Source organism: Hetaerina americana, unplaced genomic scaffold (assembly GCF_022747635.1).
Source record: "Hetaerina americana unplaced genomic scaffold, ioHetAmer1.1.p SCAF_8, whole genome shotgun sequence".
NCBI classification, from domain to species: domain Eukaryota; kingdom Metazoa; phylum Arthropoda; class Insecta; order Odonata; family Calopterygidae; genus Hetaerina; species Hetaerina americana.
In genome coordinates this window covers 28545641-28558284 of record NW_027287427.1, presented here as the reverse complement: position 1 = coordinate 28558284, position 12644 = coordinate 28545641, and the positions used below count along the sequence as shown (strand labels likewise).

Sequence of the window (12644 nt, the reverse complement as noted above, 5' to 3'; positions counted from 1 at the left end):
AGGCCGCCAATTTCTGAGGGAAAGGATGTCTGGACTTTGCGTGTATGATTTGATCGGTTTGGGTGTCCTTCCTGAAAATGGAGAAATCTAATTTTCGGTTCCTGCTAGAAATTGTTATATCAAGGAAGTTAAGGACTCCGTGGGTTTCCTTCTCCATGGTGAATTTGATTGATTTATTTCGGGAGTTTAGAAATTGTAGGAAGCTGTCTAGTTGTCTATGCGAGCCTGTCCACACACACAAAATGTCATCCACATAGCGATACCAACATAACACATTTTTCAGCAGGGAATTCCCTGACGAGAACAGTTCACTTTCAATATAGTCCATGTAAATGTCTGCTAGTAATGGTGAAAGAGGTGATCCCATGGCTAAACCGTTGGGCTGCTCGAAATATTTACCATTGAACTTAAAGTAATTTTGTGAGACACAAGTATTTATCATTGCACATACTTCACTGACTATCGGGAAGGGGACAGTCTTTCTCAAAAGCAGTTCTTCTGCCAGAGTCATGGCTTGCTTGGTGGGAACACTAGGGAACAAGTTGCTGACGTCGAAGGAGACTAGAATGCATTTTGGGGGGATGGTCACCTTGGATAATTGCTTAGTCAGGTCTGAGGAGTTCCTCACACCATATTTCGGGGAAAACTTGGAAAGGTCCCTGAATATGTTATTGAGTTTCTTAGCCAGAAGGTGGTTAGGGGCCGTTACATTCGACACTACCGGTCTGATTGGAACATTAGGTTTGTGTATTTTTGGAAGTCCAAAAAACCGAGGCGCTGAGGGATTTAGTTGGAATAACTTTTGCATTTCGTGTATGGTAAACAATGTGGAACCACATTTTATAGAACTTTTACACTCTTTTTGGAACTTCACTGTGGGATCACTTTTTAACACTCGGATGTTATTTTCTTTTATGAAAGTCCTTTTATGAAAACCTAATGTTCCAATCAGACCGGTAGTGTCGAATGTAACGGCCCCTAACCACCTTCTGGCTAAGAAACTCAATAACATATTCAGGGACCTTTCCAAGTTTTCCCCGAAATATGGTGTGAGGAACTCCTCAGACCTGACTAAGCAATTATCCAAGGTGACCATTCCCCCAAAATGCATTCTAGTCTCCTTCGACGTCAGCAACTTGTTCCCTAGTGTTCCCACCAAGCAAGCCATGACTCTGGCAGAAGAACTGCTTTTGAGAAAGACTGTCCCCTTCCCGATAGTCAGTGAAGTATGTGCAATGATAAATACTTGTGTCTCACAAAATTACTTTAAGTTCAATGGTAAATATTTCGAGCAGCCCAACGGTTTAGCCATGGGATCACCTCTTTCACCATTACTAGCAGACATTTACATGGACTATATTGAAAGTGAACTGTTCTCGTCAGGGAATTCCCTGCTGAAAAATGTGTTATGTTGGTATCGCTATGTGGATGACATTTTGTGTGTGTGGACAGGCTCGCATAGACAACTAGACAGCTTCCTACAATTTCTAAACTCCCGAAATAAATCAATCAAATTCACCATGGAGAAGGAAACCCACGGAGTCCTTAACTTCCTTGATATAACAATTTCTAGCAGGAACCGAAAATTAGATTTCTCCATTTTCAGGAAGGACACCCAAACCGATCAAATCATACACGCAAAGTCCAGACATCCTTTCCCTCAGAAATTGGCGGCCTTCCATTCGATGCTACATCGGTTGCTAAACATCCCCATGACCCAGGAAAATGTAAACAAAGAACTCCAAATAATTAAATGCATTGCCCACAATAACGGTTACCGAACTCAGTTAGTAGATAAATTGTACAAAAAGAAAATGGAGAAAAGGGCTGTAAAATTAATCTATAGCACCGCCCCCGAAAGAGACAACACGGCCAAATGGCAAAGATTCCTTTTTTTAGGAAAGCTGTCCCTGAAAGTCACCAGTAGGATACCAAGGGATAGATTCATACCCGCTTTTTACAATAAAACAAATTTAAAAAACTTAATAACCAACGGGAAGGAAAAAATCCCAGATCTAGAGAAGAGTGGAGTATACAAACTCTCCTGTGAGTGCTCAGCCGTTTACGTGGGGCAAACGGGAAGGAAATTCAAGGAAAGGCTCAAGGAACACCAAGCTTCCTTCAGAAACAAGAATGGTGCGTCCCAATTTTCAAAACATCTTTTGGATAACGGACATTCCAGTGATTTTAAGCTGGAAATTATGCATGTGGAAAGAAAAGGACCCCGGATGGACGCGCTCGAACAGATGGAAATCATCAAGAGTGAAAGGACCAAGTGCAAAATAGTTAACGACGTATTATACACCTTCAGATCTCCTCTCCTCGACCTTTCACTCCCACATCAACCGTTTCCCTCCAACAGCCCCGAGAACAAGGGGGACCCCCCCCCCCGTTCTCCTTCCTCTTTCTACCTGCCTGCCCAAAGGACTAACCGTCCCCACCCACTCTCCGACCAAATTATACCCCGTAATCCCTCCCCCCCCTAGCCATACTGACCAATAACTCTGTCCCTTACTCCTTCACCTCATATGTTCAGCATTGCAAGGGTATATATATGTGTGTATATTTCTGAAATAATTACCTGATGATGACGATCCTCGTCGAAACCCGGTCGTAAAAATAAAGTTTGTGTGGAAAAACTAAGTATTTCTTATTCATTACCATATTTTGTATTTCAATTGAGCCTACATGCATTTTACTCCTTTTTGACATGCCTTATATCATGTGCATACACTAGCCACCTGGTATTTATGTAATATGGTATTTGGGCAAACCAAATGCATTATTGTTATCATCATAACATTCAAATCATTAGAGGGCACTAAGTTCTGAAGTGGAGCAAAACAAACTTGTTTTGCTAAATATGAATATTGCACAAGTTTACCTTTAAAATTCCATCATATGTATCTTTTTTACTAGCAAAAACTGGATCTAGAATGATGATTTGATCTGGTATACCAGCTTGAAGAATAATCTGGAATGGGATAATATTATTTCAAAATGAGTGCATGATAACAATCTGAGACTATATGAACTGACATAAGCTTGTGGGAATTCTTTTAACCATATCTCTGCAGAAATATTCAATCAACAGGGCTGCTGTCCCCCCATCATTTGTTAAGATTTCAACTTTTTCATTTTCAGTGCAGGCAGGCAGTTGATTTTCCAGCTCCCGCATTATTTTGAAGGCTTGATGAAATATTTCAAATTGATACTCTGTTTGGAACAGATAGGCATAGCTGAAATTTTGAAGAAAAAAAATCATTAGACCACTCTATACTTTAAGATATAATCATTTGGACCAAGCCTTAAAATTCCACAAATGTAGGCCTGGTTCAGCTAACCTTTCACTAATCCATAAACACTTAATATCTACACATAAAGATATGCACAGAATATAATAAACAACCTTTTACAGCATTAAGCTGCTTTGCATAATTGAAAACAAGATTTTTATGCACTATGAATATTGGTGAAATGACTGTTTTTGAATGGTATCTTACTTGTCGCTCAAGGTCTTTTAAGAATGGTGGTGTTGCAACTTTGTTCAAATAACTAATTCTTGAAATATTCTCAAATGTGAACCTTTATCTGATGATAAAACTTTTAAATGTGCAGCCACTAAATGTGTATCTAGATTACACCTTTGATTTTAATTATTGATCCCATGTGGTGATTTGCATGATTTTATCAGAAAATTAGCAAAATATCTCGTGCATTGCAAAAAAATAAAGCACCATGAATACAGTTACAGGATATTTCAACTCTGATGTCATGATAACTCCTCATAAGAAGGTGCAATTGTGCATTCCTTTTGTGTCAAAGCCCACCATCGTGACACTTCACACCGGTAAATCGATTGACAAAGTAACCACTAATTAACTTTTAAAATTATTGAGACAAAGCACTGTGATTGTGAATGGATCGGATTGAGATTTAGATTGATAGGGGTTGCAATATAAATCAGAGGGTCAATTAAGTGTGAAGGCCAAAACAGTAATTCAATAGAAGTACAAGCCACTACTTGCTATTCAAAGTTCAATGGTTTAAAAAGTACTCTTAAATCACTAATAATAAAGCAATTTTAATTCAATCTTGAAGCAATTAACCTATGTATTTAAGATTCAATGTTCTACAAGGTTTTTAAAAACAAAAGTTGAAGTAGGTAGTTCACAACTACACTTGGTGATTTTCGTGATAACCATAATTAATTTAGTTTTCATTGATCAAGAATACTGAGATGCTTTAACAATATTAGATTAAATGTTGGGTTCCATCTGTTAGCATCCCAACTTTTTCTAAACCCTATTCTCCACCCATTACACCACCACTACATCCTTTCATTATATATTTCTTATAATCCCTCCAAGTATTTATTTATTGCACACTTTTCTCCCTCCAATTTGACCACTTCCATCAAAATAAAGTCAACTTATCAGTTCATCAGAATGAAGCATCAAGAATCAGGAAATATTGTTTATCAACTCACCCCTTCTAAGAAGAAAATCACAACAAAGTTTTCTGAAGAACTGTAATACTTACTTCATTGATAGCTGATATGGACATGATGATATTGGAACAAAATTACCAGTTTTGTATTTTTTACTGGTGTAATGCTTTTTCAAAGTAATCATTTGATCTGATCTGTATTTGCTCATTGATGCTTTGATAAAGCTGTCTGGATACTGCTGGTAAACTTTAAATAGTTGATATGCATATGATGTTTTGTCAGCAGAACAACAGAAGGAACTCTACAGGGAAGTAAATAAGGAGAGATATAAAATCAATTACATAATAAAATGTAGGGAATATGCCACTACATTTTAAATACCAGATTAATTCTTAAAACATTAATGCATAAAAGATATTTGCATTCCAATACAATGGCTATGCAGAGTAATATGCCAGCAGACCTTAAGCTCCACTCCATAATTAAAATCTATGTGAGCCATATGAACATTTTTTGACCTCAACGTGAAGATGCCAGCACTCTCCAACCAAAGCTAGGGAATGTGCTTGTGCATTAATTAAAAGGCACTTACCAAAACTACAGCCATTTTGGACAGTCAGTTGTTGCTTGAAAATCATTTAATGAGTTATTGTGAAGGTTTTTGTGAAAATGAAAAAAAAATTGAGCAACGAGCTGTCATTAAATATTTGTTTTTGAAAGGTAATATGCCTCTGCAAATCAAAGATGTGTTTGATACTCTGTATGGGGACTCTACTATTTCTTATACCTTGTACCCTTTTAAAAAGGAGATAAAAAGTACATTTACCCATATGTTATCATCAAGGAAATGTAAATTTACAATAATGCATTAGAATAAGCAGGGGTGTCCATAGAAGGATGGGGAGTGGGCAGATTAATCATCCAAGCTGAACTAAAATTTTGATAACAACTGTACTTGTTGATGCAAAGTATTTGAATGAAAACATTTATTATTTCTCACATTTTAAAATAGTACTATTTTGGAATATTGATATTGTTAATAGAGCTTCTTAAGTGATATCGCTGTTTCCACAAAACAGCTAGTTACAATATACATTCCTTTTAATATAATTCATTCTAAATGTGTCAAGATACAATAGTAAACAGATAACACATGCAATGAGTGGGTCTGATTATTTTGGTGGAGGTTAATAGGATGGGTGGACTGGTTTGATAGGGATGAAGGCATGACTCGAAGGTTTTGAGGGGAAATACCTCTGGAATAAGAGGTCATTTAAACAACAAACATGTATATAAAATGCTAGTAGAAAATACTTTATAGGTTTATACTTAACTGGCAGAATGAAAAGTTTTTTGGGCTCAAAAGGATCAAGAAGAGAGCAAATGATTACTTTAGAGAAGATGAGTTTGGGTGTAGAAAAGGAATGGCACAGGTGATACCTCTGTAATAATTAGGTCATTAGTAGAAATGAACATTTTAGAGCACAACCAGGCAGTATTTGTATGCTTCATAGATTTTGAGGCATCCGACAAGGTAAACTGAATATTTATTTATTTAACAGGAATAAGCCTTCATATAAAGAAAGGCAAAAAACATACATTGGTTCTATAATTATAAAAGAAAAAAACAATGCAATAGAGTACAAGTTACATAAAGTTGATATTGACCTTTACGGATATCCAAATAGCAATAATTAGCATTCTAAAATTCTGTGGATATTTTTAATCACATTTTTTAAGGGATCCTGGTGAGATAGGGAGTAGGTCAATGTTATCACAACTGTTGGCATCTCTCATAATATGGCTAATAGACGAGTAGTAAGATTAGTTTTGTGCATGATGTCTAATTTCAAAGAGTGCTTCATACCTTGTGTTATGTGAAGGTACTCGGAAAGATATTGCCCTTAGGAGGAGTTCTAAGGAAACAATCTTGTTATGCAGTAATTTATAAAGAAAAGTTATGTCACTAATTTTTCTACGTTTATGCAAGGAGGGAAGATTTAGTAGAGATAAAATTTCATGGTAACTATAAAGATCTTTGTGAAGATTGAATATGAATGCAATTTGGCGCACAAATTTCCTTAAACACATTCAATTGTATGAATATGGAGTTTATAGTAAGGTGACCAAACAGTAGAGCAGTATTCATATAGTGACCTAACTAATGAGATGAACAGAACTTTATGAGGCTCTATATGTTTAAAGTTTTTACAGCATCAGAAGATAAATCCAAGTGATTTGTATGCTTTAGATTGAATTCATTTATAATGTTGATTGAATGTTAACTGTGAGTCACATATAACTCCGAGGTCTTTTTATATTTGTTAATCGGGCTATAGGATAGTTGCTTAGTTTATATTTATGATGCTGTGGACTCCTTTTCCAGCTGAATGTTACAGAATAGCATTTTTTAAATTTAAAGTTAAATAGTTGTGCTCACACCAATGTTGAAGCCTATAAAGGCATTTTTGCAGATTAAGGTGATCATCAATTGATTGAACTGTTGAAAAAATGTTTGAGTCATCGGGATACAAAAGAAAAGGAATTGGGTCTGATGCAATATTGTTTATAAATAAGTAAAATAATAGTGGACCCGGATGTGTTCCTTGGGGAATGCCTCATGATGGATAGAAACATTTACTTTTGGAAGCATTAATTTTTACTACAACTTCTCTGTTGGTCAAGTAACTTTCCATCCAGTCAAGTAAGGTACCACTCATTCCCAATGCATCTAACTTTCTAAAAAGAAGCTTATGACTAACAGTATCAAAAGCCTTATTGAAGTCAATATATATGAAATCTGTTTGCAAGGTTTTTTCATTCCTTCTATAATAAACTTTTGAAAAACCAAGAGATTATTAAGAGTTGATCTTCCTTTAGTGAAACCATGCTGCTCAGGGATAATGATATAATGTATATTAATAATATTTTGCAGAAGATAGGAGTAGACTGGAAGGATAGACAATTTATGTGGAACCTATACATATTTGAGACTGCACAGGTGGGGGATATAAAATGGAAAGTCAGGATAGGCAGTGCTAGGTAGAGTAAGACAGGGATGTCCATTGTCGACTGTTCTTTTCAATACATAAGCAGAGGAAATAGTAAGAGGCTAAGGAAGATCTGAAGGTAGAAGTGAAAGTAGTCTTCAAATCAGATTTGCGGATGATCAAGCATTATTTAGCCAGTCAGCCAAAGGGAAACAATCTTTACTTAAATGCATTACAGAAACAGTGTGATAGATATGGGATGATAATGAATCACACGAAATTGAAGTTAATGAGATTCTCAAGAAACAGGAAGGCTAAGACACACATTAAAGTTCGTAATCGTAGATTTCATACCTATAAAATACGAGGGTCATCCGGAAAGTAGTACCCGTTCGTGCCGCATGAAGTGCTGATGACGCGAGTAGCCGCTGGACGAGGTCAGATAGCTTCAGTGGCTTGTCTGCCTTCTCTGAGCCAAGTTGCGTGACGCTAGCATTGCCTGTGTTGTTTCTGTGATTGTTTACAATGTTTAAAAAAATTGAGAACGCCGCCAGTTGTGAAGTGAGGGCAGTGATTAAATTCCTCAATGCAAGAAACGTTCGCCCATGTGATATTCATCGCCAATTAAAGGAGGTGTATGGAGACAATGTAATGGACGAGTCGTCTGTTTGGCGGTGGTGTCGCAACTTCAACATGGGGAGGGGGAACACACACGACGATGAGCGTTCGGGGAGACCGTCTGTCATTACAGACCAACTGGTGAGCTCAGTTGACGAATTCGTGAGGAACGATCGGCGCGTCACAATTGATGACATCTGTGAGCATTTTCCCAATGTTTCTCGAACAATTGTTCATGAAATTGTTAAACACCATCTGCATTATGCAAAAATTTGTGCAAGATGGGTCCCTCGCGTATCTCAATGAGCTGGCGGCGAAGGACTATGCAGCAGGAATACAGAAACTTGTCACACGTTATGACAAATGCCTTAATTTGCTTGGAGATTATGTTGAGAAGTAGTTTAAAGTATCCTCTTTCAAATAAAATTTTTTATGTTTGTTAATATTTACTTTTGTGTCTTTATTTCACGAACGGGTACTACTTTCCGGATGACCCTCGTATGTTAAAGCAAATCGCGACCCCAGGAGGTACAATAAAGACGTTAGAAAAGCCCTTCGAAAGCAGAGAATGCTACACTCTAGGGTAAAGAGGGCAGGCGTGAACACATCATCCCTTGAGAATAAACAATTATGGGACACATATAGATCCTCTAAAATTGAAACCAAAACACAATTACGTAGCGCTTTACTGGACTTAAACGCAAAGTACTTTGCGAGCACTTGGACACTGACCCCAAAGCTTTCTGGTCATATGTTAGGGAAGTAAATGCGAGTAAACAAACCGTGGCTTGCTTAAGGGATTGTAGCAATATAATTCATACAGACAGCGAGGGTAAAGCTAACATCCTAAATTCATTCTTCCAAAGCGTTTTCTCGAATGATGTTGCCACCGCATATCTCCAAGAAACAATACATACTCCACCCATGGAAAAAATAACAGTGGACCAACAAGGAATTCTAAAATTGCTTAATGAGATTAAACCCAACAAATCCCCGGGTCCCGAAAATATACCAGCTAGGGTGATAAAACATTTAGCTCCAAACATTGCCCCGTACCTTGAATTTATATTTAACAAATCCCTCACAGAGTGCAAAGTACCTAAGATTTGGAAAACCGCGCAAATAACGCCTATTTTTAAAAGTGGTGACAGGGAGGATCCCAGTAATTACAGACCTATACTACCTTGATCAAAAAGTTCCCGGAATAACCACCGTGTGGCGCTCCCATCGTTCCGATTTGAGTTCTGTTTTTTTTGTTAAATTGGTACATCTGTTGTTGATATTCCCTTTAAATCTTAGTGTCATAACTTGACATTTGCAAAAGTTACGGTCGGTTTTCGGTATGTCCATCAGTGCTTCCTGCGATTTTTCCATTACTTCCTCTCGGCTGCTAAAACGCGTTCCCCGTAATGGTTTTTTAACTCGATTGAACAGAAAGAAGTCACAGGGAGCCAAATCAGGTGAATTCGGTGGCTGTTGGATGGTATTTGTTGCATTTTTCGTCAAAAAATTACGAATAATGATAGCACTGTGCGACGGTGCGTTATCATGGTGCAAAATCCACGAGTTTTCTGCCCACATTTCTGGTCTCTTTCGGCGAATTGCTTCACGCAAACGTCTCATAACGCCCAAATAATACTCTTTGTTTACTGTCTGGCCTTCTGGCAAAAATTCATGATGCACTAAACCGTTGTAATCCATGAAAACCGTCAGCATTGCCTTCTTTTTTGACTGAAAACGACGTGGTTTTTTGGTCTCGGCTCATTTGGTGAACGCCATTCACTTGCCTGATGTCTGGATTGCGTGTCGTACTCATAAACCCACGTCTCGTCTCCAGTAATGATCCTTTTGATGAATGTGGGATCGGATTCAGCCTCGCAAATCATGTCTTTTGCGACGTCAACACGGTCTCTTTTTTGCATGAAATTGAGGTCTTTCGGCACCAACTTTGCTGCTACACGACGGAAACCCAAATCATTAACCACAATGTCTTGGGCGGATCCATAGGCAATGTTCAAGTCCTCCGCTATTTCTCTGATGGTTAATTTGCGGTTATTGACCAACATTTCTTTTACTTTATCAATTTTTTCACCGACTTTCGATGTCGATGGTCTGCCACTGCGTTCATCATCTTCGATTGACTCACGACCACTTCTGAACCGCTTGTGCCACTGGTAAACGACCGTTTTTTTCAGAGAATCGTTGCCGAAACACTTTTCCAACATTTCCAACGTCCGTGCGCCACTAAATCCATTTTTTACGCAAAATTTAATATAAGTTCGTTGTTGCAAATTTAAATCCATTTCTGAAATTGTAAAAAATCGCCAACACACACAGAGATAGATGTACTCTTGGCTACGTAACTTTTGCAAATGTCAAGTTATGACAATAAGATTTTAAGGGGAATATCAACAACAGATGTACCAATTTAACAAAAAAAACAGAACTCAAATCGGAACGATGGGAGCGCCACAAGGTGGTTATTCCGGGAACCTTTTGATCAAGGTAGTATCTTTCACTTCTATCTGCTGCAAAATCTTAGAGCACATAATTGTCAGTTCAATAATGAGACACCTTGACAATATTAACTTTTTAAGTGACAATCAACACGGATTCAGGAAAACCCGCTCCTGCGAGACCCAATTAGGATTATTTACACATGATTTACTTTTATCGGGTGAGAGAGGTAGGCAAGTGGATGCCATCTTCTTAGATTTTCAAAAGGCATTTGATAAGGTCCCACATGGTAAACTCATTCATAAATTAAAGGTCGCGGGTATAAACAAGGGCGCCATAAGTTGGGTTAAAGATTTTCTTTCAGAGCGGGAACAGAGGGTAGTCCTTGATGGCGCTAGTTCCGACAGCGTTCGAGTCATGTCGGGGGTACCTCAGGGAAGTGTGATCGGGCCGTTGCTTTTCTTGATTTTTGTTAACGATTTGAACTGCGAAGTGAAAAGTAAAATTAGGATGTTCGCGGATGACACGGTGATCTATCGGGAGATATCTAGGGATGAGGATCGTTTTATTCTAGAGCAGGATTTAGATTGCATTACTAAATGGTGTTCTAACTGGGGATTGACTCTAAATTATAATAAATGTTCAGTGGTAAATTTCTTTAAAAGATCAACGGGATTTGCTTACAAATTAGCTGGAGGTGACCTAGCAGTAGTTGATACGGTAAAATACCTAGGTGTCACATTCACAAAAGACTTAACTTGGGGGACTCACATACGTAAAGTCTGCGGTCAAGCATATAAAAAATTGGGATTCATTAGACGCATTGTCGGCAAAAGTGACTCGAAGGTCAAGGAACGTTGTTACCACGCTCTTGTAAGGCCTCATTTAGAATACGCATGCAGCGGGTGGGATCCGAGTGAAAAAGGTCTCATTCGGGAAATTGAGAAGGTTCAATGCCGGGCAGCCCGTTTTGTAAAAAATTCCTACGATAAAACGCAAAGCGTCACCGAAATGCTCATGGATTTGGGGTGGGAATCATTGGCTGAGAGACGATTCAATGCAAGATTGAAATTATTAAATAAATTTAGATCCGCATGTTTCAGCACCGAGGTCTCGCAAATTATTCGTACTCCTACATACATTAGTCGCTTGGATCATGCATATAAAATTCGGGAAATAGATGCCAGAACTAGCCGACTCAAGGACTCCTTCTTCCCATGGACAATACGGGATAGCAACTGCAGGGTTATAGATAGCAAAAATTCCACTTGCCACCCTCAGCGTCTAAAAAATAATTAGTTGTATTTAAATGCATGCTCTTCCACTAACCTTATGTGTTGAAATGTAATGAAATAATTGACTTTGTAATTCCACACACTTTATTTAAAAACACACGACCCAGGTTTCGACGTTGAACGTCATCATCAGGTCATGATCATCATCATGATGATGACGTTCAACGTCGAAACCTGGGTCGTGTGTTTTTAAATAAAGTGTGTGGAATTACAAAGTCAATTATTTCATTACATTTCAATATGTTATGCAAATTCCACAAAGTTACGCCTGAGACAACAAACCTTATGTGTTTTGCTATAATAACCCATTCTTTCCGAATGACCTCATTCGTGTTCTGTTCATCTGTTTTTAAGTCTCCCTTTCAATCCCTCGTCCCTCTCCGCGGGGGCAAATTCCTGCTACCTGCAACGTTGGGTCGCATTCCCTGCCTTTTACAGACTCTTTGGGGGTAGAGTGTTTCGTGGTACATTTTCATGCGGTGTTTCAATTTCTTGCTTGTTGTGTCCTGGCTTCCGTGTTGTAGGATGGCTTTCGTGCTGCATCATGGGGTGCAGTTTTTTTTTTTTAGTTGTTTTGCGGTATATGTGTTTGCATGAGTATTGGATAGAGGGATTTTTGCATGAGTGTGTGCGCTGCTGTGGGTGTGGTTTTCCGTGTTGTTTTTTTGCATGTGGTGTTTTTCCTTTTTGCGGTTGGTGACCTAACACCCCCCACCACACGCCCTTGCGGCGGCTTGCGGGGTATTATGTAGATGTAGATGTCGAAAGTTGGGGGGCATAAACGCAAATAATTAGAACAGTTCACCTATTTAGGAAGTGTTTTAGAAGAAGGTG

At 38.3% G+C, this 12644-nt stretch overlaps 1 protein-coding gene across 4 annotated transcripts in view; it reads right to left on the bottom strand.

The window, feature by feature from the left end:
* Positions 1–12644, bottom strand: part of LOC139697789 (general transcription factor 3C polypeptide 1) — a 71722-nt gene that overhangs the window by 16304 nt on the left and 42774 nt on the right. For all 4 annotated transcript variants that reach the window (XM_071596632.1, XM_071596635.1, XM_071596633.1 and 1 more), the window contains 3 exons: positions 4543–4751; positions 3065–3239; positions 2885–2974 (listed from right to left, as the gene is read on the bottom strand). In XM_071596632.1, the coding sequence (XP_071452733.1) occupies positions 2885–2974; positions 3065–3239; positions 4543–4751 (474 nt within the window). The remainder of the gene's footprint in view (positions 1–2884; positions 2975–3064; positions 3240–4542; positions 4752–12644) is intronic.